The 26,107-nt window shown below is 41.0% G+C and overlaps 1 protein-coding gene across 1 annotated transcript in view; it reads right to left on the minus strand.

Moving 5' to 3' along the window:
* Nucleotides 1-26,107, minus strand: part of ZSWIM5 (zinc finger SWIM-type containing 5) — a 184,018-nt gene that overhangs the window by 34,446 nt on the left and 123,465 nt on the right. Inside the window, exons 2-4 of the mRNA XM_056130905.1 lie at nt 13,899-14,255; nt 6,552-6,700; nt 4,719-4,869 (exon numbers count right to left, since the gene is read on the minus strand). Of these exons, the coding sequence (XP_055986880.1) occupies nt 4,719-4,869; nt 6,552-6,700; nt 13,899-14,255 (657 nt within the window). The remainder of the gene's footprint in view (nt 1-4,718; nt 4,870-6,551; nt 6,701-13,898; nt 14,256-26,107) is intronic.

Genomic DNA, 26,107 nt, shown 5'->3' on the forward strand with positions numbered 1-26,107 from the left:
ATCATGCCTGGCAGTGCATAGGTACCTTATGAGTTACTGGGGATTGAACCTCGGTAAGTCACATGCAAGGCAAGCACTTTACCTGCTGTACTATCACTCGGGCCCCTGATTTAAAATTCCTGAGAAATGTGCACTCTGAAGGAAAAAGGGAATAACAAGATAGAATTAAGTGATATGGTGCAGAGGATATTTGGTTTGGAGTCTGGAAGGTTTGGGATTCAGTATTAAAACCACCACCTACAAGTGTGTGACCTTGACTTAACTCTTCTGAGATAATTTATCTCCTCTAAAAATACAGAGATGTCAATATCTTGGCCTGGTTAGAAGTCCACGTCATAATCTTTCTAAGGAAAAAGTTTAGATACATTTTCTAAGTTTCATGTGTTGTTGAAGCATGTGATCTGGTAACAACTGGTTGAAATAGTAGGATAGACCAATAGTGTAACATTCCAATATCACAGAAAGTATGATTCTGTCATAACGGAGACAAATTTCTCTAATTCTTTATTTTAACCCAGCATCTATTAATTAAAAAGGGCTATTTCTTTGCAATAAACATATAATTATCTCAGAGGACTGTTATGAGAACTAAATGAAAAAAATGTCAATATAATTCTTAACACAGATAAGCACAAAACATTGAACAATGGAGTTATTCATTATTTTTTTGTAGTTATTCATTATTAATGAGTGCTTCAAAGCCATTATAGTTGCCCCCATGTTTAAAAGCCTCAGCACCCAAACCAACGTCCCACACTTATCAGTTGTAAAGCAACCAAATATAGTTCCAGGGTGATTCAGCTTTTTTCCCAAGGATTTGACTTTCATTTATAAAGTAGATATTTCAAGGGCTTCAGTCCAGAATAACTAAAATCCTTGTTGCAGTTTTACTAGAACTTTTAAAATATGCCATATAGAACCTTTCCAGCATAACTTAAAAGTGGGGTACGACTAATGAATGAGTAATGAGTATGGAAGATACTCTCCAAAAGTTACAGCATATGTACATAATGGAACACTACACAGCTGTAAAAAAAAAAAAAGAAATCATCCAGTTTGCCACAATGTGGATGGAATTGGAGGTATCGTGTTAAGTGAAACAAGTTAGATGAAGGACAAACATCAGTTGATCTCATTCATCTGTGGAATAAAGAGTGTCAAAAAACAAGAAAAAAGACAGTAATGAACAATGATAAACCCTTACTACTGGAATATAAAACCAATTACCAAATAGTGGGAGGAGGAGAGAGGAGAAAAGACCCAACCAGAAGTAACGTGGGGCAGCAGTGAAAGGTCCTGGGGTAATGGTGAGATACAGTAATTTTGTATATTGATACCATAAACTTTAACAATATTGTAACTAGCTAAATATATATGTACATATATGTGTGTGTGCGCATATATATGTATATATATTTGGTTTCTGGACCACATTCAGCTATGCTCAGAGATTACTCCTGGCTCTGCAATCAGGGATCACTCCTAATGTGCTTGGGGGACTGTACAGGGTGCTGGGGATCAAATCTGGGTTGGTCCTATGTAAGGCAAGCACCCTATCCACTGGACTATTGCTTTAGGCCCACACTTAATAACTCTCCAAATTATTTTCAGCAGACATAATTATATTATTTTCAGGAAAGTGGAAATCTGTAACCAATTCATAGGAAAGATTTCTCCTCATTATTGTAGTCTATTTCCCCTTTTGCTCTGAATGTGAGGAATCAAGTCTGAAGACTAACCACAACTAAATAGCAAACCAAGGACTGGAGAGACAGTACAGCAGGTAGGGCACTTGCCTTTTATGTGGCTGATCTGAATTTCATCCCTGGCACTGCATAGAATCCTAGGTCCCACCAGGAATGACATCTGAGCACAGAGCCGGGAGTAAGCCCTGAGCATCACTGGGTGTGGCCACAAAGCAAAAACAAACCTTTTCTGTTAGCATGCTCCAGCTCTTTTGTCCTTTTTTTGATTTCATATGTCAGTTTTCTTAATGCTATTACAATGTCTTTTGTTGCCAACTATCTCAAATCCTGAATAGAGAGGTAGGGTATAAATAGAATTGAATAAAATTTTTGCATTAAAAAGGAGTATGGAAGATACCAAGGCATGAAAGTAGCTAAGAATTAGCACTGCAAGACTAGTCTTAGAGCAGGAGAATGATAAAAGACAAAGGGTGACTGGAGAAGATTATCTTGTTGATACAATAAAGACTATTCAGGAGCCACATTGTGATTTTAATCTGAAAGTTCCAAAACCTTCAACCACTTCAGTAGTTAAAGGAAATAAAAAGTTAGATGGATATTTTGAAGGTCTGGGAATAAAAAATGTTGGTAACTGGGGGCTGGAGCAATAGCACAGAGAGTAGGGCGTTTGCCTTGCACATGGCTGATCCGGGTTTGATTCCCAGCATCCCATATGGTCCCCTGAGCACCACGAGGAGGGATTCCTGAGTGCATGAACCAGGAGTAACCCCTGTGCATCACTGGGTGTGACCCAAAAAAGCCAAAAAAAAAAAAAAGTTGGTAACTGAAAGTAAGGAGTGAAAGAAAAACAAGTGCTCATAAGTAAATCTGATAGAGTGAGGAACGGTGTTAATGCCAGAGCCAGAGAGAGGGGTTTATTTTAATAGAATCCTATATTTATTTAGATTTCTCCAGTTTGAGGCTATCAGGTTTTGTTTTTGGTAGGATGGTCAAGGGGCAGCTGCTGCTAATATGAAGCTGGATATCAATCAGATAAGTGGAAGAAAGATAAGAACGAGGTCATAGTACAGGTTGAAATCCAGATGCTAATAAAAGAGAGCCTTTCCTCCAGAAAACGAAGGACAGATAAGGAAGAGAAGGTCCAAGACTTGAAAGGTGCCCCTATATTTAAGATACCTGCTTAGAAATGATAAAAAAGGCAAATAAAGAAGTTTCTAGGAGAATGAAGGAAATTGAGGCCAAGTGCAATTTTTTTGTACTTTTATGTCTTTCCCTGTTTGTTTTTGGGCCACACCCAGAGGTGCTCAGGGTTTAGTCCTGGCTTTGCTCAGGGATCACTCCCTGTGGGGCTGGGGACCATAGAGGATGCTGGGGATCAGACCCTGATGGTCCATGCAAACCAAGACCCTACCCACTGTACAACTGCTCTGGACCAGGGTGTTATGTTCTGATAAAGATATTGTTTAAGTTGAAAATATCTTAAGATAAAAAAGCATCTAATCTAGAGAGTACCAGGGTTAAGAAGCTTGCTTTGTATGTGTCTGATTCCAGTTCAATCTCCGGAATCATATACAATCCTCTGAGTTCTGTGAAGAGTTATGCCTGAGCACAAAATCAGTCCTGAGCAATGCTGGTTGTGTCCTCTCCCCACACACACACACAAAAATCCCGAACACTTACTGTACCAAACCTACCAAGCATGGTAGATTAACCTAGTCTACCTTAAGAGTGCTCAGAAGACTAAGAAAAGGGGCTGACCACAGTTTACAAGTGGGCAAAACCATCTAATACAAAGTCTGTCTTTTAGAAAAAGTTTTTATTAGATGACTTTGCCCTCAGGCAAAGCCTGGCAAGCTACCCATGACGTATTTGATATGCCAAACACAGTAACAACAAGTGTCACAATGGAGACATTACTGGGCTGGCTCGAGCAAATCGATGAACAATGGGAGGACAGCGCTACAGTGCTACTACTTAATTATGCGAAAAGATGAAATCATGCAGTTTGGTGCAACTTGGATGGAGCTGGAGGGTGTCATGCTAAGTGAAGTGAGACAAAAAGGAAAAAAATCACAAAACTATCTGCCTACATCTGTAATAAAAGTAAAACAGCAGAACTCTCAGAGAAAACAAGCTCTGACACAATGCTAATAAAACAGTGATCTGAGGTGACAAAAAGGGGCAGACAAGCAGGATCTTGGGGCAGTGGTGGAATAAACTGAAACGCTAGTGGTCAGGGTGCTGAAGTAGCATTTTAAGTATAAAACAATATGGAAAGTATAAAATTTAAAATAGATAAAAATAATAAAGTAGTTTCTACTGAATGTGTAACACTTTCACATCACCTTAAAGTTGAAAACTCTTAAGTCAAGAACCATCTGTATCTGTTTTTTTGTTTTTCGGTGTGTTTTGTGTTTTGTTTTTGGCCACATCTGGTGATGACCAGGGGCTACTCCTAGTTCTCCACTGAGGAATCACTCCTGGTGGTGTTCAGAGGACCATATGGGATGTGGGAGATTGAACCCAGGCTGGCTGCATGTAAGGCAAGAGCCTTACCTGCTATACTATCTCTCTGGCCCCAAACTATCTACATTTTTGAAGAGCCAGGCTACTGCCATGCAACAAAAGCCAAGTGTAAAGGTTTCCTCTCAACAAGAACTTTCCTATGATAATATCTGAAAGATGCTGGATTCACAACAAGTACAATGCTGTGGAAGCAACGTAGGCTCGGAGATCCGAGACTCTATAGATCCCGAAACTTCCAGTAGCTGACCTAAAGTTCCCTAGCAAGGTTCAAAGGATGACTGACAGTGGAACTTCACGACAATGCTATTACAAGCAACTCCAGATGTGGTCCTGGAGAACGAGCCAGGAGTGATTCCTTGACATGCAAGGCAAGCGCATTAACCTCTGTACTAACTCTCCTGCTACGTGTGGATTTTTGATCTCTTTAAATTTTTTAATGCTAACCTGCTAGGACAAACAGCACTTCTCTGAAATCTGAGTACTTACCTAACTCATCCCAGAGCTGCCTGCACTTATCTGTCATGCTCGTTCCTTGCTGTCTCCAGAGTGTAAGTCGTGGGTCAGCCATAAACTGTTCAGTTATTAGGGTCAGCATCCTGGCTCCATTGGAATCTCTCATCCGCAGCATCTCTCGAACCTGACACATAAGGCAGGACAAGGTGTTGGTGAATGCACATCATAAAAAAGTAGAAGGAAGGGTAAGATGAGGAGGAGAAGAAGTATCTAAGCACATTTCCAAGAATCAAAAAGGCCTGTGGGTTTGTAGACAGATTATCTGTATGTATCAAGAAAGTCTTCTATTCACAATAAAGTGTATCTTCACTTTGGAAACTGGTCTAGCAGTACTTCAAATAATTAAATGTGGAATTAACATAGCACTGTCCTCCCGTTGTTCATCGATTTGCTTGAGCGGGCACCAGTAACATCCATTGTAAGACTTGTTGTTACTGTTTTTGGTATATCAAATACGTCACAGGTAGCTTGCCAGGCTCTGCCATGCGGGTGGGATACTCTCGGTAGCTTACCGGGCTCTCCGAGAGGGGCAGAGGAATCAAACCCAAGCTGGCATAAGCAAGGCAAAAGCCCTATCCGCTGTGCTATCGCTCCAGCCCGGAATTAACATATGACCCATTAATTCCGTTCCTAGAAAGAAATGAAAACATCTACACGGAAACTTGTGTAAAAAATGTTTATAGCATTGTTTACAGTAGCCAAAAGGTGGAAAAAATCCAAATGCCTATCAGTAGATAAATGACTAAATAATGTGAGATATTACAAAAACAGAATATTATTTGAACATGAAAAGAAATACTTGTATATGAAACACCAGTGGCCCTTGAAAATATTATGGTAGTAAGTCAGTCATAAAAAAACTACATACAATATGATTCTGGTCCTAAAGAAGTCCAATACAGGACAGATTAGTGATTGCTCTGGATTCACTGTAGATGGGAATGGGTCATATAGATGTGATAAAGGGTTCAATCACACAATGATCAAACACCCATCCCTCCACCAGTGCACATTCCCCACCACCAATATCCCCGGTATAAGCCCCTTTCCTATCCTCCCCTTGCCTCCATGGCAGACAATATTTCCCATAATCTCTCTCTACTTTTGGGCAATATGGTTTGCCATATGCCAAACACAGTAACAACAAGTCTCACGAAGGAGACTTTACTGGGCCCGCTCGAGCAAATCGATGAACAACGCGAGGACCGTGACCGTGATGGTTAGCAATACAGACACCGAGAGGTCATCATGTTTGGTCCTTTATCTACTTTCTGCACACATCTCCCATCCCGACCGATTCCTCCAGCCATCATTTTCTTAGTGAACCCTTCTCTATTCCAGCTGCCTTCTCCCCTTTGCTCATGAGGCAGGCTTCCAGCTATGGAGCAATCTTCCTGTCCTGTGTATCCACTATCTTTAGGTGTCCGCCTCATGTTATGTTGTTTTATACTCCACAAATGAGAGCAGTCCTTCTCCGTCTTTCCCTCTTTCTGAGTCATTTCACTTAGCATGATACTCTCCATGTCTATCCATTTATAAGCAAAGTTCATGCCTTCATCTCTCCTGACAGCTGCATAGTATTCCACTGAACAGATGTACCAAAGTTTCTTTAAGCAGTCATCTGTTCTAGGGCACTTGGGTTGTTTCCAGATTTTGGCTACTGTGAATAGTGCTGCAATGAACATATATACAGATGCCATTAGTTTTAAAGCATTCAGTACTGTAAGGTCAATGCGTGCATGAAGCCAGTACTGTGTCTAGCCTAGTTCGCTTTAAACGGGGAGGGGGAATCTTTTCAAGCCTTACCTTGGCAAACATTGAATTCAGCTGTTTTCCAGAGCCATAGTAACCACCCTGAGAGAGAAAGAGCTTCACTTGTTCTTTCACCTGTTCTTCATCCAAATGCCAACAATTCTCATCATCAATGCTGGCCCCAGCTGTGGGGTCTGGGGCACCTGCGATGAATGGGAAAGGTGGAATGAATGTCTTGTCATGATAAATATTCATCGAGACCAACACTTTATTACTCTATTACAAAATAAGTATTTTCCCTTAATCTGGGCTTTTTTTTCTTTTTCCCTTTTTGGGTCACACACCCAGCGATGCACAGGGGTTACTCCTGGCTCTGCACTCAGGAATTACTCGTGGCAGTACTCAGGGGACCACACGGGACGCTGAGAATCGAACCCAGGTCGGCCGCATGCAAGGCAAATGCCCTACCCGCTGTGCTATCGCTCCAGCCCCCTAATCTGGGCTTTTCTCAATTACATGATCCTAAACTTATGAAAGAGAAACAAACCTAGTTTTAAGTACATTCAAGTCTAACTTGTATTTTTACAACCCTTTCTTATATTTATTTGCTTCCCAGGTCTACAAGTATTATCCAGGGACTGGGGGTGGGGACAGGGAAGAAATCCCAGATGGGAACGGACAAGATGGAAATAGTTATTTTTTCTCTAGGAGAGTGACATTTTTGTTTTTTGTTTGTTTTTGTCTTTCTATGAAGTTCAAAGAAATCTTAAAGTACACGTATTATTTTAAAATAAAAATTCTTTCTTAGCGGGGCTGGAGAAGATAGCTCGCAGGGCAGAGCACAGGCCTGGCCTGCATGAGGCCCCCAGTTTGTATTGTCCTCCAAGCTCTACACTGCTGGCTGTGACCTTGGCGGTACCTACTCATGGGACATGAGTATTGAACTGCTTGTCCTTCAGGGCTGGGTGGAGCTCCTGTGCTGCCCCTTTTCCCCCCACTGTGAGTTGCTCAGGAGCTCTGCCCCCGAAAATTTCTTAGAAAATTGACAAGTCTCTTTTTATTTTTCATAGGTGCCAACCCTAACTGAGCTTGAGGACTCCTGATAATGCTTGGCTGGGTAGTGTGGGCTTGAAGGTTTGGTGTATGGGCCAAGGAGGGCCATGTGGTACCAGGGATCAAACTTGGAGTCTTGCACACACTAAGCAAGTGTTCTACCTTCCGGTGCTTAAAAATTCTATTTTTCAAATTATAGCTTCTCAATGGGATCAAGCCTTTCAAACTTTGAGAATGTTGGCCCATTAAGCACAGGCAGAATTATGTATAGTATGATCTAATTTTATCGATTTATACTCAAAGGGGTTGGAGAGTTAGTAAGTATGGCACTTGCCTTGTACATCGATGACCCCAGTTTGATCCCCGGCACTGTGATGGTCCTCTGAACCCCAGGAGGAGTTTACTTCATGCAGCCAGGTGTGGCTCCAAATTCCCCTCACCCAAGTTTATGCTCAAAATATCTTTCATATCTGGAATTACCTCAACAACAGTTACAAACATTATTTACACATCCTCCACTAGGAAGTTTTTAGCTCCTTGCTGACAGCTGAATCACCAATATTATAACGCGGATAACCTGATGGGCACCCAGGAAGTATTTGTTGCATAAAAGCTGGATCTTACACTTTCATTTTATCAGTCAGGGTCCTGTGGCAAGTTTTTAGAAACTTGTCTCCAAATGACAGCAGACTACAGCAAACATTTCACAATGTCATCATGAAATAGGCACAAATCCATGTCATGTTTAATCAATCTACCTTTATCTTTGGCTCCCTATTTTAAAATCCTGCCTAAATAAAACCCAGGTGCATCTCATTCTCCAGAAATTTAGAGTGCTCAATCATTCATTTATTCCGAAAATACAAATCAACACATATGACCTCCCAAAAGGTATTTACTCTACGCTACTTTTCTGCAAATGTAGTCCTGAACACAGTTCGAACTACATTACTTTCATTTTCAAAGATGTCACTGAGGTACTATTTTATTGGGGGGGTGCAGAGGGATTATGGGGGCCATCCAAGTTACACTCAGAGAGCCTGGACCACTTCATGTGATTCCCGGACAACTGAACCAGAAGGCTCAACGCCAGAGCCCCAGGCTGCAGTGCCAGGGATCACAAAGGCCAGCCCAGCAGTGCAGGGCCTTCAGGTACTGTTCCTCAGGGACATACCACACGGTGCCAGGGATCAAACTATTGTCCACATGTCTGGACCCCTGTACTATTTCCTTGCCCCTGACGTGCTATTACAAAATTATGGCACTCAAGGCCTTCCATTTCATGCCACAGTTCCATTTCTGGCCTTGTCTTATGTTCTGCTTCAGATGGAAACTTAAGTGTTGACAAAAGTCAACCACATTTCCTATGACTTTATGTTTTTCACCTTCAGTTCTATCACGTTCTCTCACCTTTCTCCCCCCCTCACCTCTCCTTTGGCCACGAATCAACAGTTTTCATTGCCAGTATTGCTTCAACTCTAGACTCACGGCTACAGCGAAGAGTGAGAACCATCAAAAAAAGCACACGAAGAGCTAACACACCCAAAGTTCGTGTACTTCTTATGAGGTAAGAGGACTTATTTTTCTTTTTGCTTTCTTTGTTTCACACAGAGCAGTGCTCAGGCCTTACTCCTGGCGGTGCTCGGGGACCATATATTTATCAATCCAGACTGCTCACGTGCAAGGTGTCCTGCCCACTGTACTATTTCTTTCATACTGAGGGTTTCTTTTTGACTCCCCTCACTGAACTAGCTGTACTACCCATTGCCACTTAACAAAAGTATGGCTACCTAACCCTCACATTCATATAAAGACAGTAATGATCTTTTGAAAGCACTTTACTGTTAACTTCTTTTAAAGATTTGGCACATTTTGTTTTACATGGAATGGTATCTCTCACATATTTCCATTTAAACTAAGTTTCTTTTAAATGGTAGAGATTAATTTTTGTACTTCCTGGTATTTTGCTCATTAAAATACTGAATTAATATTTATAAAGTGAACAAATATATGTGTCACTGACCATGTAGATTTAAACTCCAGGTGAGCAAATAATATATCCTATTCTTTCGTATCCTGAAAGTGGCAAAGTAAAATAAATATACTCCTTTGTCCTTGAATATTTGTTAATAACAACTATTTTTTTTTTTAGTGAGTGCTTCCTATATGCCAGAATCTAAGTACTTTTTTTTTAATGCAGCCCCACTAGAATGTATGAAGCTTGTGGGTATTAACTGTGTTTAATTTATTTCACAGTAATGCCACTACCACCACCTGGGCTCAAGAGATTTCCCATTTTTCTTCATAGTCCTTTAGACTCTTAGGAGTATCATTCCTCATGTTTTAGTCAGCCAGTTAATGTCAAATTCCTTAAGAGACATTAACTGACTGACTAAAACATGAGGAATGATACTCCTAAGAGTCTAAAGGAGTATGAAGAAAAATGGGAAATCTTTTTTTTCTTTTTGGGTCACACCTGGTGATGCACAGGGGCTACTCCTGGCTCTGCACTCAGAAGTTACTCCTGGCAGTGTTCAGGGGACCATATGGGATGCTGGGAATCGAACCCGGGTTGGCTGCATGCAAGGCAAACGCCCTACCCGCTGTGCTATCTCTCCAGTCCCCCAAAATGGGAAATCTCTCTTTTTTTTTTTTTGCATCACACCCGGCTATGCTCAGGGGTTAGTCCTGGCTCATGCACTCAGGAATTACTCCTGGCAGTGCTCAGGGGACCACATGGGATGCTGGGAATCGAACCTGGGTCGGCCATGTCAGCTGCGTGCAAGGCAAATACCCTACCCACTGTGCTATCACTCCAGCCCCTGGGAAATCTCTTGAACCCAGTTGGTGGTAGTGGCATTACTGTGAAATAAATTAAACACAGTTTATAAAGACCATACAAGCAGACTACAGAAAGTTACCGGGTTAGGGAAGGATAAAGTCTTGAGAGTTACTGTTAGCAAATGTCACCTAAAACTCTGAAAGATTATTCGTTTATTTGATAGAAGAGAAAAGTAAATTGGATAAATGTTTTCTGGTCTATAGTGAACTCAAAATATGAGAAACTGAATTATTAAAATGAATAGATACACAAAAAGGGTAGCAAGTCAATTATTAGGGGTATTTGGGCAAGAAATTACAAGGTGTTGATGTGACTACTGAAATAATCAAGGTCATCTGAAAAGAGCATGAATTTGGCAAAAGGCCCCAAGGATTTTCCAAGACATTTTCATTTATTCAATAAGTGTACTATGTGCCACATACTAGATGTACAGTGAGAAACAAAACAGATACAGAGTTCCTATGCTTGTAGAGCTGGTAGACTAGTTGTGGAAAAATAGGCCAAATAAGATTTCCGTGAGAATGAGACTTTAAGTGGGCATCTGAGGAATTCCTGTTAGGCAGCTAGGAAAGAAACACTATGTACTGTTTACTTTTTAAAAAGTACCAAGTTACATATGAAAATTAATTATATCTATAATAGTGGGGAAGATAGATCATATAAGGGTTTAGGGTTGAGGCCACACCCAGTGATCCTCAGAGGTCACTACCCATGGTGTTTTGGGGACCATATGTAGTGATAAAAGTCAAAATGGAAAGGTCAAATTGTAGAGAAAAACAAAGCTTTTAGAAATTAATGAACGTACAAACGCTCAATAATTTTAACTAGATCTAAGTCTGTAGTATACAACAAGTCTCTCTAGCTTTCTTTTACTCACAAGAAGGATAATTTTCAAATCTTTTTGTTAAAAAAAGACAAGGGGGCTGAGCAGGGCACTTGCCTTCCATGTGGCCTAATGTGGTTCAATCCCTGGCATTCCATGTAGTACCTCAAGCACTGTCAGGAGTGATCAATGAGCACAGAGTCTGCAGTAAGCCCTGAACACCACCGGGGTGGCCCCCAACCCAATACTAACCAACCAAACAAACAAAAACCAAGTAGGAGCCAAAGAGATAGTTCAAAGGGCTGCAGTGCATGCATGCATGAGGCCTAAGTTTATCCCCATATGGCTCCTGGAGCATTGCCGGGAGAGACCAAAGTGAGTTACAGACACTGAGCATGCTGGGTATGCCCCCAAAACCAAACCAAACATACATTTATACAATGGAGTACTATGTAGTGGTTAGAAAAGATGAAGTCATGAAATTTACATACAAGTGGTACTACATGGAAAGTATCATGTTAAGCGAAATGAGTCAGAAAGAGAGGGATAGACACAGAAAGACTGCATTCATTTGGGGAACATAAAGCAACAAAATGGGAGACTAACACCCAAGAATGCCCGAGATTAGTACCAGGAATTTTGCTCCATGGCTTGGAGGCCAGCCACACATGCTAGGGGAAAAGGCAGCTCAGATAGAGAAGAGAGCACCAAATAAAGAGTGTTGGGAGGATCCTCCCAGGATGGGAGAAGCATGCTGAAAGTAGACTATAGACCAAACATGATTGTCACCCATTGCCTCTTTTGCAAACCACAACACCCAAAAGGAGAGAGAAAACAGAAGGAAGTGCCCTGCCACAGAGGCAGGGTGGGATGGGGGGATGGAGGGATGGAGGGAAGGAGGGATAATGGGATCCGTGGTGGTGGGAAATGGGCACTGGTGGAGGGATGGGTATTTGATCATTGTATAATTGAAACCCAAGCACAAAATTTGTAGGTCTACAACTGTACCTCATGGTGTCTCACTAATAAAAATTTAAAAAAGCCCAAAAATATGAAAAAAAAAGAGAAAAAAGTTCCTATTTACATTCACTAGAACATTTTAATTTTCATTAAAAGAGATGCTATAACATGAGTTAAGGTGTTTGCCCTGTGTATGGCAAGGTGACACCTTGTGTGTGGCAAGGCAATGGACCCATTCGCTTTTGCTTTCTGGGCCACGCCCAGCAGTATTCAGGGGCTACTCCCTGGTCTGTTGCTCCCAGCAGCATTTGGGGATCATACTGTGTCCCAATGCCCACATACATTCAGTCAGCTGAGCTCTCTCTCTGCCCTCACCAACATTAGCGTCTAACAATAGAAAAGCAGGGCTCAGGGAGATAGCTCAAAGGGCTGGATACATGCTTTGCATGCATTAGCCTTGGGTTTAATCCTTAGCACAACACAGTCCCCCGCGCAACACCAGGCATAAAGCAGGACCAGGATGAAGCAGCCCCTAAGCATCACTGGATGTGACACAAAAATCATCCTCCAAAATTAATTAAAATAAAAAGGTTATATGAAGTAACAGAAAAGAATTTAATTTCCGAAGTCATGTTATTCTTGGTTATAACAATTTCCTTATTTATAAAACAGTTATGAGCACTTATCTAAAACTAAATGAATTAACATATATGAAGACCCCTGCATGATACCCAAAATGCAATGGAACATACAAAGCGAAAACTTGGCTCATATAGCTCTTCTTCTCAAAATCCTTCAATATTTTATGATCAAGTCCCTACAATCTGACTTCATTATAAAAGCACAGATTTAGTTATCTTTTCCATTAGATTATATATCACTTGAAAGCAGGAACCATGTCTGTTTCATGCTCATAACAATAAGCACTAATTGCTTGCACATAGTACTCAGTGTATACTTGCTGATTGAACAAGCGAACATAGTTTCTCTTCACTTACTTGCTTTTCCTTTCCAGCACACCCTATTGCTTCCATTTTTAGCTCATCAACATAATACTTACAGATGCTTGTAGAGTCCTGAAATTTTGGTTTTGTTTTTTGATCACACCTGGCAATGGTCAGGAGCTATTCCAGGTGCTTGGAGGTCACTCCCAGTGGTACTAGAGGGAACATATATGGGGCTGGGGTTCAAACACAGGTCTCCTATGCAAAGCATGCACTCAGCCCTCTGATCCCTCTCTCTCTCTCTCTCTCTCTCTCGCCCTAGACTCCTAAAATACTACAATTAAGAGAAATCTTATTTACCTTTCATTTCACTAAGTGACACAGATTAGTTTTTTGCTTTGGGGGAAGGTATTGTAAGTAGAAATAATATATAACTTAGTGAAGTAGATAATCAGAGTGATTTAAGAAATTAAAGGTTTGAGGTCCAGAGAGAGTACAGAAATTAAGGTCCTTTCCTTTCATGTAGCTGAGCCTGGTTCAAATCCCCAGCACCACATTTAGTCTCCTGAGTACCAATAGCAAAGTACTTGGAATAGTCCTTGAGCACTGATGGGTTTGGCCCTAAAATTCAAAATAAAAGATAAACAAGAAGCAAAGAGCTAAATAATATAGTTGTAGGAAAGAATGAACAAGAATGTTACCACCACAGTAACCCAAGCACCAAACATGAAATAAAGCAACAAAATACATATTCAGTCATAAAAATGTTGTATAATTACCATTTACTTGATTGATTTCTGAATTAGAGGAAAGAATCTCATCTGCCAGTTTCTGTGCAGTTGGAAGAACTTCGGTGTGGTGTGCTGTGATTAAATATTGAATAAACTTTTGTAGCTGGTCCCTGTTCATCTGATAAAGGGTTTCTGAGATAGGAAGGCGCAATTTAACTTGGTCCGGCTTACGAATCCTGTAGAGTGAAAGTGCTACCACATGAGCACAGTAGAATATGTCCTTGTTTCCACAGCCACATGTCACTGAAGTGATTTTGCATCGATCAAAACTGATTGCAACTTTGTAAGTCACGGCTGGTTCCGAAGTAGTGGCTGGCTCAGTTACTGTACCACTGAGATGGAAGCCTAAGGAAACAAAGACAGTACGTTGAGAAATTCTGTAGTAAGAAAGATGAAGATTCTCATTTTGTACTTCGATTTTACCAATTCAGAAATGATTTTATGAATATCTTCTGTACGTGTGAAAGTTCTTCATACCACAAAAGCCAATGAAACTCGGGTGTGATGTTTAAGGAAGACCCATTTTGGGGGTTTGATTTTGGGCCACATCCAGCTGCGCTCATTTTGGGGAACCATTTGAGATGCCAGGGACTGAACTGGGCTTCGTGCAAGTCAAGCGTACTATCTACTTTACTAGCTGTCTGGCCCTAAAACATGCAATATTTTTTCTTTCTTTTTTTTTTATTAGTGAATCACCATGAGGTACAGTTACAAACTTATGAACTTTTGTGTTTGCCTTGCAGTCATACAATGATCTTTTCCCTATCCCTCCACCAGTGCCCATTCTCCCCCACCAATGTTCCCAGCATCCCTCTCACCACCTCCACCCCACCCCACCTCAGCGGCAGGGCATCTCCTTTTATTCTCTCTCCTTTTGGGTGTTGTGGTTAATGTAATTTTTTTTTGCTTTTTGGGTCACACCCAGCAATGCTCAGGGGTTACTCCTGGCTTTGCACTCAGAAATTACTCCTGGTGGTGCCAAGGATCGAACCCGGGTCGGCCGCGTGCAAGGCAAACGCCTTACCCGCTGTGCTATCACTCCGGCCCCCAAGACATGTAATTTTTTAAAAAAAGAAATCTTCACTCTTAAGTACAAGAACTTTCTCGACTAATATCAAAACTTTTATTTGTACAAATTTTATATTTGTCAGAGGGAATAGTATCATAATCTCAAAAAGGTTAACAAGAAATACCAAAAGTTAAGAGCCTTTGCAGTAGATTTTGAGTTCTAGGTACTGCTAGGGCAAAGACAACTTGAAAAATATTATCAATTCAACCTAGAATAAGGAGAGTGCTATTAAACTAAAAAGAAACCAAAAGAATGCCACGAGGACAGGGAGAAAACCAAGGAAGACAAGGACTTATTTTCATTTTTAGGGATAGGGTAATTTTTTATTTATTTAAAAAACTATGATTTGCAAAGTCATTGATACCCGGGTTATAGGCATACATACTTCAACACCAATCCCACCACCAGCGTCTTTTTTGTTTGTTTTTGAGTCACACCCAGCAGTGCTCAGGGCTTACTCCTGGCTCTGTGCTTGGAGATTAGTCCTGGTGGGGCCCAGGGAACTAACTATATGGGGCATCAGGGATCAAACCCAGGTCAGACATGTGCAAGTCAAGTACCCTACCCCATTGTACTACTGTGGTCCTGACATTTTTTTCTTAAAACACTGAATTCTAAGGGCTGGAGTGATAGTACAGCAGATAGAGCATTTGCCTACTTGCTGAGAATATGAAAGTATACTTATCTTTATTTATAAGAAATTTATACAATAAGTAAAATCACTAGCAAATTCATTCTAGAGTAATTTTTACTCTTATAACCTTTTACAAAAAATATGTAATCAGTTAATGATTCAGTCACTGGAAATAATCTGAGATATCAAGTATCAGACTTGTGCTAGGCCTAGAGATAGTGACAGAATAAGGAGAGAAATATCAAACTTTTGTTAAATACCTACTATGTTGCAGAGCTGTTAGGTAATTTTAATAAGTCGTCATAAAAACCTCATGAAGTTGCTATATCAGAACTACAACGTGACTTTGCAGAATAGAAAAATGCACAGAGGGCCAGAGAGATAGTACTGGGTAAGGTGCATGCCTTGCACATAGCTGATCTGGGTTGATTACTGGCACCACCCATGGCCACCCCCACCAGGAGTGATCTCAGAGTACTGAGCCAGGAATGTACCCAGAGTTTAGCCAGGTATGGCTTAGACTCCATCCCCACCAAAAATGCAGAGAGAAAACTTTCTGAAGTTCAAGTTTCAGTAATTATGGTTAGTTAAAAAAAAAACCCAAACTTACAGTATATTCTTAAAATTACACTTATAAAGGCATATTTAAACCCAATACAAAAATTATATACATTAATGAAAAAGTTATAATTTCCAATAACCAAGGATAGCTAAGTTATTGAATGAAGAAGCACTAAGAAGCTTCTCTTCAGATGTAGCTATACCAGATATCCTAATAGATTCATATGTTAGAGAAAAATTATACTAAAAATTAGCTTGGATCTGTTATTGACTATGCCACTCACTTTATTCCTGAGTTTCAGCTTCTGCCTCTGTAAATTTGGGATGAGAATGCTTACTATATATATTTTCAAAGTGCTTCATAAAACTAAAAATGTCCTACGTGCTAGAGGGATGGTACAGGGTTTAAGTCACATGCTTTGTATGTAGCTGAACCCAGTTTAATTGCAGGCACTGCATATTACTCTGAACATCACTGGGCGTAACTCTGAATGGCAATCCAGTACGGTCAAGTGGGATATACCATGGGGATGCAAGGAAGTGGGATTTACCCCAGGGAGCAAGGATGATTCACTAGACACATGTCAATTAATGTGATACATCCATCATAACAAGGAATAATAAACATACTAAGTTCACATCAATAGATGCAGAGACAAAGAAAATCTGCCATTCCTACTAAATAATTAATTATATGTTCTTGATACAGAACACTCAATCTGGAATCTGGCATAAGAATAAAAAATTATAAAGATATTTCTTGAATTCAAATGCTTAGAATCTTTCAAAAGGCTCAACTGATTACAGAATAAAATTCAAACTTCTTACAGGGTGAGTCCTATCTCTTATGGCACATTTCCTATCATTTCTCAACATACTAACTTACTAAAATTCTTATGAATTCCTAATTAAGCTATCCATATACTCTATATGTCTGAATATGAACTTTCCATACTAGATGCTACCTTCTCCTCTCCTTGGCATCCTTAATTCTCAATTCAAATAGTACCTATTCTGTAAGGTCTTTCATGATCTCCATTGAAAATAAAAGACCAATACACTAAAGCACCAAAATCAATATATAAAACTCTGTTGCATATCTATATACAAATGAAATAGAAGTGAAAGTGATAAAGGAAACAATCCCATTCAGGATAACAAAAAGAACAAAAGTGTCAAAAAGAAGTAACTAGGAAAGACTCACAAATGAATCGCATACAGAGATGTCTTTCCACCCCTTGCCAGGCTGCCCCCCTCTGATTTACCCTGGTCTGTTCAGCCATGCGCTGGTTCAAGACTAACTGTGGCTTTTGATCCCTTTTGAGATTTATTGGTCTCTGAAATAAGGCCTAAATAGCCTTCAATATAATCTCAGGGCTAGGATGAAAGAGACGTTACTGGGGCCTGCTCGAGGCAATCGACGAATAACAGGATGATGAAATGAAAAAATGAAATGAAATAAGGCCAATAAGTGAGCTTATAAGGCTGAGCCAGAGGTGGTTTGTGGGCATGGCTCCCACATACCTAACTTTTGGTCATTTAATTTCTCGGGAAACTTGGCCCCAAATTGTTAGGGTCCCCTGAAAGGCACAGTGGCAATTTGGGGGTATCAAGAAGCCTGAAGGCACCATCAGTTTCATTAGTTAACATTTATTGACTACTATATGCCAATGTCCTAAATACTTTCTGTGTATTATCTAAATAGTTTTTGTGTATTATCTAAAACCTGCACAATAAGATTTAACTATTATCATTCCTTTTCAGGTCAGGTAAACAAGGCTTAGAGAAGTAAAGTAATTTATTCAAAATAATACAGCCTGTAAATAAAATAAAATCCAGATCCCGGACGAGAGCAGTGCAGTCTCTGCCCCCGCGCCTCGGTGTTCCTTCCCGGAGTCCCTTGGAGGGGAGCGGGTTGAGCTTTCCTCCCCGCCCCGGCCAGGGCTACTGCAGCCGGAGACCTCCAGGACCAGCCACCACCATGCTGAGACCACTCTCCGCACACCTGAAGGTACTGGCAGAGGGACAAAGCCACGCGGGTTCCGGGGCCGAGACCTCCAAGCCTACTCGAATTGGAGTCGAGCATCTTCCACCCAGATCCTCCAAATTCCAGTAGGCGGGGGTCACACCCACCACCTGGCCCCCTGGCGCCGTGTAATCCCATCAGCGGCCAAGACTCAGAGACTATAAAATCCAGATCCCGGAACCGCGCGGCCGAACTTTTCTTTATGACATCTTATTATCTCATTCCTACTTTGGACAAACTTGCAGGCTGTCGAATGTAGCCTGCCCACAGGGCAGAGTCTGGCAAACTCCCCGTGGCGTACCAAATATGCCAAATACCAGTAACAATGATGGGTCTCATTCTCCTAAAGAGCCCTGAATATAATCTCAGGGCTAGGATGAAAGAGACGTTACTGGGGCCTGCTCGAGGCAATCGACGATTAACAGGATGATGAAATGAATGAAATGAATACAGCCTGTAAAAAGTAGAGCTATTTGAACACAGTTATCTTCAGAAACTGTGTTCTTAACCACTACAATAAATGAAATGACTTCAGTTTAAATTATATGTAGACTACTTTATTGAAGTAATTTGCAAGTACAACTCTGCAAAGATAGGTCCTGAACAAATGGTAAGTTAGAAAACTCTGGTGTCTAATTTTCTAGGCAACTGAAAGCGACAAGTGCTCTGTGAGGCTCTCACAGTAGGAACGAAGATGGGCTCAGTAACTTATCTGTACAAGACAATATCTCAGCACAGTGAATGAATCATCTGCTAGAAGATCTAAAGGAAAGCACCTCTCAGAATAGCCCTCTGACACCATTCAGTCTTTTGTAATTCTGAATACAAGAAAGGCTCTAGGAAAGCTTGGGTGATTAAAACCACTTTGCTTATTGCTCTTTTGATTCACCAGGCCCCTGGGCAGGTGCTGATACATGAAAATTAATGTAGCTTCAGCCAATGGCCAGGAAAAGGAATGCTGTGGTTTACAAAAAGAATAATTAAAAAAAAAAATAGTCGGAACGTATACGTTAGCACGCCCACACAAGCACATGCAGAGAAATATACATTTGCTAACTTTGAGCCAGAATGCTTTCCTCTTAAATGTGGCCTTGATGAAATAGCATCGTGTAAATTAGACCTTTTCAACTAATTACTGTTTCCAGGCAGGCCTCAGCGGTTACAAGCAGTTATTCTTTCTATCACCTAGCAAAGCAGTTGCTGGCCCAAGGTTTACAACAGTGGGAGAGACATGCAAAATAACAAATTTCCTTTCCAGAAAGTCTGTTAGGCCTATGTGAAAACGACTCTTAAAGAACTGATCTCCCAGAGATATTATTTGATAGCAACCCCAGCCAGGCAGGGCCAGCGCAGAAGCAGCAGATGGCTCCCACTCACTGGGTGAGGGTGTGAGAGATGCAATGTGAGAATGATTGTTATTCAGGAACACAAACGATGCTGTCCCATTACTCTGAGAGCTACTTGGTTTGTTTGTATCAGAAGGTCACCCTAAGCTTCTGGGAGCAGCTGAGTAAGCTGGAGGGCCCTTCTTGTGGCCATCTGCTCTCCTCCCAGACTCCTTTGGCAAATCAAGAGGTTTTCCTTCTATTAACCTCTGAAGAGCAGCTACTGACCCTTCTAAGTATCAGCTTTATCAGATAGTGGTCTCTGCTCTCCATCTGTGCCAGCAACCGTGGCCAAAGCACAACGAGGCTTCCAAAGCCCAGGCCTTTACTTAGAAATACCATTAAATGCAAGGGTCACTGTCACTGTCACTGTCACTGTCCTCCCGATGAACAATGGGAGGTAAGTCTTTTGGGGCCACTGTCACTGTCAGTGACCCTTGCGCTTAATGGTTTTCTAGTATACTTTTACATGACTCTTAAAAAGGGGTGTGTGTGTGTGTGTGTACATACGTATCCTTAAAAACCAGAATTCCATTTTTATTGAAATATTTCAATTGTTATTGAACAAAATATACTTAGAAAATAAACACAGAAAGGAAGAGCAAAATAAATGGAGTGACAATACAGTGGGTAGGTATGGTGCTTGCCTTGTACACAGCCAACCAGAGTTCAATCCCTGGCACCCAATATGGTGCCCTGAACCCTAGGAGTGATGCCTGAATGTTAAGTCAGGATATGCCCGAGTACCACTGGGTGTGGCCCTGAGCAAAAGAAAAAAGGTTCAACAAAAATTACATATACTATTTTTATTTTTTGGTTTTGGGGCCATATCTGACCACGTTTCACACAAAATGTGAAAATAAAAGATCTCCTGATACTTTAAATTACATGACAAAAAACTAATATAATTTAACGTCATATGTAAGAATGCCTAAGGGAACAGAGAAATAGTTCAACAGGCTAAGCACAGGTACTGCATGTAGGAAGCTCATATCTGATCTCCAATACTGCCTGGTTCCTCAGTTATAACTAAGAATGACCCCCAAGCACAGAGCTGGAAGAGACTACGTGGTGCTGCTCAACCCTCTCCCTCCTCTGGGGGGAAAAATACACACACACACACACACACACACACACACACACACACACACAGCCTGAAATCAAATGACACACACACATAGCCTGAAATCAAATGAAAATCTAATCTAAATGGCCTAGGAGAATTTTCTAAAATCTCTGTGCCTATTTTTCATCAGCTGAAAAAAGGAAGAAAATAATGTTATGTAAGTCTTAAGACAGAATACACAGATGGTATTCTGGCAAATCAGTGGCATTTCCACCAATACTGAAATTTGCCTATTATTATTTCTCAAGTTGCTGTTATTTATTTATTTAGTTTTTTTAGGTCACACCCTGCAATGCTCAAGAGTTACTCCTGTCTCGGCACTCAGAAATTATTCCTGGCATGCTCTGGGGACCACATGGGATCCCCAGGCTCAAACCCGGGTCAGCCACGTGCAAGGCAAATGCTTTCACCGGCTGTACTATCACTCCGACCCCTCCAGTTGCTATTCTGATATTTACAATTGCTATTCATTCCTAAGTAGCAACTCAGTAGTAAAAAGTTTAGAAAAAAATTAGATATGTTCTACACTTTTAATATTCAATTTCCTGAAATCTTGGCCATTTCTCCTATGCAATAATTTTAGGTAAATCTCCATTTTAAATTTCATTTGAACACCCAATTTCTCATTCTGATTGATCCATTGGAGTCCCATGTCATTATTAATTATTTTTCTTTTGTCCTTCTAAAGACGCTTTAACACTATTTTTTCTTTTTTGTTGTGTGTGTGTGTGTGTGGTGGTGTTTGTGGGGAAACTTCCGAGCAGGGCTTAGGAGGCTCATAAGACCATCCTGGCAATTTTTGGCCAGGCAGGCTAGGGGTTCAATGCAAGGGCCCGAGGATGCAGTGCCACTCAACCCTGTCTTGCCAGGGATTTAGGTAAGGTAAAGGTAAAGGTAAAGGCCCTCCCGTTGATCGTCGATTTGCTCGAGCGGGCCCAGTAACGTCTCCATTGGAGACTTTGTTGTTACTGTGTCTGGCATATCGAATACTCTCGGTAGCTTGCCGGGCTCTCCGAGAGGGGCGGAGGAATCGAACTCGGGTCGGCCATGTTGGCCGCGTGTAAGGCGAACGCCCTACCCGCTGTGCTTGGATGGGAGGGATTTAGGTAGGTATCTCTAAAAGACTGCACTCTCCTTGGTTATTTTAAAAACACTTTAGGTAGGAAAGAAAAGCAAGATTTATCTTGAAATTTCATTCAAAAAGTCTAAAATTAATAAAACAATCACTTTAGGGGCTGGAGAGAGACAGTATGAAGGGCAGGGCACTTGCCTTGCATGCGGCCAACATAAGGTTTGATCCCTGGAACCACATATGGTCCCCTGAACCCTGTCAGGAGTGATCCCTGAGAACAGAGCCAGGAATAAACTTTTAGCATCATGGGGTATGGCCCTCAAACGAGAACAAACCAAAAACAGAATCACTTTAAAAACAGTAAATTAGGGACAAAAAGATTGTAGGCTCCATGGCTGGAGTGCAGGCAGGAGGCACAGGTGCAAGCCCCAGGACCAAATGGTCTCCTGAGCATCACCAGGAACAACTCTCAAACACCAGCTGAATTAGGTATGCACCCTCCTCCACCCCAATCCTAAAATAAAGTAAAAAACAAAATTACAATAGCGATCTAATTTCCCCTTGACAATTCGATGGAACATAAGGCTAATAGAATTGGTTGCCTGGTATACTGCATTCTGATAAGTGATCAACCCACTCAGAACTGTAGATAATGCCTCCTCTTTAGGTCAAAACTTTGACCGTAGAGCTGGGGGAGGGGGAATGCCATATTCACCTTGCAACTGCTTCCCAACAATGTGCACATACTACATAAGGTGCATGTAATACTATAATTAATGTTACAGGCTAATTACTATCACTTGGGTTATTGATTAGAACGGAATAAAGGGTGACATAATACGGCAAAAAAAAATCAGAAATTACTTAGCTGGAAATATAGCTCAGTGGTAGAGTACCAGTTTTGCATGTATGAGATCTAGGTTCTGCATATTGCACGACAAAAATTAATTAATCAGAAAGCACATAATTACAGTAGTTTGCATCAAAGAAGAAAAAGAAAAAACAAATATGTTACTTTCAAAAAGAAAAGGATACTAGTGATTTCTGATAAACTATGATATGGAGGAATCAGATGTTCACTTTTCAAAGTCTTCCAAACAGTATTCAGACTTATTTTAAGGCACTGAAAATAATTTCTTTTCCCCAGAGGAAGAGACATTTATGCCCACTTCTCTGAGACTCTGCAAATAGTTCAATTACTTAAAATATATAGAAATTGTAATCTAGTAATACATGTGGTAGCTGAAATTTAATGTCTGATATACTACAAATACTTAAAAATAGCTAATTTTAGTATTTTGACTATAATTGTTCCTTTACTTCAACATCAAAAAACACCTTTATTGAAAATAATTTTTAGTTTTTTAATTATTTTCTCATTAACAAAAAAATTTTAAAGCATTACAAAGCCGTTCATGACTGGATTTCAGTCATACAATATTCCAACACCCATCCCTACACCAGTGTACATTTCCCAGCACCAATGTCCCCAGGTTCCCTCCTGCCACCCCCTCCCCAAGCATGTCTCTATGGCAGGCACTTTCCTTCTCTCTCTCTCTTCCCTCCTCCTGTTTCTCTGTCTTTCTGTCTGTCTGTCTGTCTCTCTTTCTCTTCCCCTTTGGGGCATTATGGTTTTCAGTACAGGTACTGAGAGGTTATCACGTTTGTTCCTTTACCTGTTTTCAGCACACAGTTCCTATCCTGAGCGATAGGAACTCATTTTCAACTATCTTTGTCATGGTGGTTCCTTCTCTATCCCAACTGCCTTCTCCCCCTCAGAACCCGAGTCCAACCATGGACCAATCCTCCTGGCCCTTGTTTCTACCGTCCTTGGGTATTGGTCTCATATTTGAAAACCCCTTCAGTTAAGCATAGTTTAACCTCAAACGATCCAAAGAAACATACCTATCCGTAAAATAATGAATTGTAATTAAATTTCCGTAGCAATCAAAAGACTAATTTCCTGGAGACCTTAATCCTCATCTTTTCTAAATTCTATGACATTTTGTTTCTAACATGGCCTTTTTAATATGCAGATAAGTGCACAGCCCACATAACATTCTTTACATAAAGGTTTCATGTGCTAGAAAGAACGGCATTCCTAACATTCATAGCAATTTGGGCAAGGCTTCAGATTATCCTCCGGCTTCGTTCTTTTGTTTCATCTTGCCACTTGACCTGTGTGCAGCAGCAAGAACATCAAAACAAAGTCTATTAGGACAACACTTTTCATTTCGTTTAGAAACTGGAGTAGAACCACTTTTCTACATTCAACAGTAACCTGACTCCATCCGAACACCAAACAGAAAGTATTCTCACTAAGTTTTTGCTCTAAATGCATTCGTCTTAGACACTGGATCTGAGAGGAGAACAGTTCATGAGAAAAATTTCGTGTCAGCAACCATTCTGAATAAAAATTACCTTCTTAATGTACAATCTTATCCACTGGCCAACAACTCCTTGATCTTATTCTTTCTGGGTTTGGGGGAAGGTGCTACTTCTGGTTTTGGTCTTCAGGTGTCTCTCCAAGTGGTGCTCAGGGGACCCGATGATGCTAGGGATCAAACTCAGGACTCCCCCGCACAAAGCATGCACTCTGGCCCTTTGAGTTATCTCCCTAGGCCTGTGTTCACTGTTCTTGGATTTTTTTCTTCTTGTTTTGTTTTTGGGTCACACCCAGTTGTGCTCAGGGCTGATTCCTGGGTCTGCATCACTGAGTCACTCCTGGTAGGGCTCGGGAGACCATATAATAATGGGGCTCAAACCCAGGTAAGCTGAGTACAAGGCAAACACACTAGCCATTGTACTGTTGCTGTGACCCCATCTGAGATGATTTTTTAACTTTTTAATTGAATCACTGTGAGACAGACCATTACAAAGCTGTTCATGATTAGATTTCAGTCATACAGTATTCCAACACCCATCTCTCCACCAGTGTACATTTCCCAGCACCAGTGTCCCCAGGTTCTCTCCCATCACCCTCCATCCCCCACACTCTACCTGCCACTATGGATGATTCTTAATTCTTTTGCTGCCCTAACCCTAAAGATAGGGGAAGAAACTGCTAAAAAGAATGTCCATCCTCATGAATAGTATACTTATTTTTTTTTCTTTTTGGGTCACACTCAGCAATGCACAGGGGTTACTCCTGGTTCACGCACTCAGAAATCACTCTTGGTGGTGCTCAGGGGACCATATGGGATGCTGGGAATCAAACCTGGGTCAGCCGTCTGCCAGGCAAACGCCCTACCCACTGTGCTATTGCTCCAGCCCCCACGAATAGTATACTTTTTAGGAAAAGTTTCTGAATACCTTTAGAAAACCTAAATTGTAAGAAATATATTAATGGATTCTCATGTTCTATGTGATACAATTGGGGGGGGGTGGCGGGGTTTATAAACTTTACCCAGCTATGCTCAGCACTTACTTCTGGTCCCATGTTGAGGGATCACGCATGACAGTGCTCAGGGGACCATGTATTGTGCCAGAAATCAAGCCAGGGTCAGCTGCATGTAAGGCAAGTGCCTGAACCCCTGTGTTATATCTCAGGCCCCAATAATATTTCTCCATTTTCAAGCATCAATAATGGCTGTATCTTCACTGCCTCAATCTGTCACTCAATCTTCTGCAAGTCTCTTTTACTTATAAGGACGCTGGTTACATTGGCCCACCTGAATAATCCAGGGTAACATCTTTATCTCAAGGTCAGATAATTTGTAAATATTCTTCAGGTTCCCTGGCTCTGCTCGCTGGGCACCCAGCCCCAGACACCACGCCCACTGCCACCCCTGTGCCTATGGGGGAGGGGCCGCTTCGGTGCCATGGAGGGGCTTGCAGTTCAGTTCACTGCTGGCCACTCATAAGACTTGTGGGGATTTTCATTGGCTTAGGTGCTCAGAGGATACTCCGGCCAAGAAAGGGAATCTTCAATTTGTAAATATTCTTAATTAAAATGAAGAGAATCTGAGAATCTTCATTCTTTCTTGATATGTAACAATATAATCACAAGTGATTAGGATGGAAACTTCTTTAGAGAACTATCATTCTCCCTAACACAATGACTGAAAATTTAGGTGAATTGTTTTACTAATATTTGTGTAATCTTGACCAATTATAAAGCTTCACTGTACTTCAGTTTTCCTACTGTAAAATGGTGAATAACGTTATTCATATTTTGTGAGGAATAAATGGGCCACTTGAGTGTGAGCAGAGCTAACAAAACCCTTTCCCTTTCATAGAAAAGTCATTACAAAAAGTTGTGTGGAAACACCGAATAATCACTCGCAAAACAAAAAAGTGAAACTAAATCACTTAGAACATAAGT

Source organism: Sorex fumeus, unplaced genomic scaffold (assembly GCF_029834395.1).
Source record: "Sorex fumeus unplaced genomic scaffold, SorFum_2.1 ptg000082l, whole genome shotgun sequence".
NCBI classification, from domain to species: Eukaryota; Metazoa; Chordata; class Mammalia; order Eulipotyphla; family Soricidae; genus Sorex; species Sorex fumeus.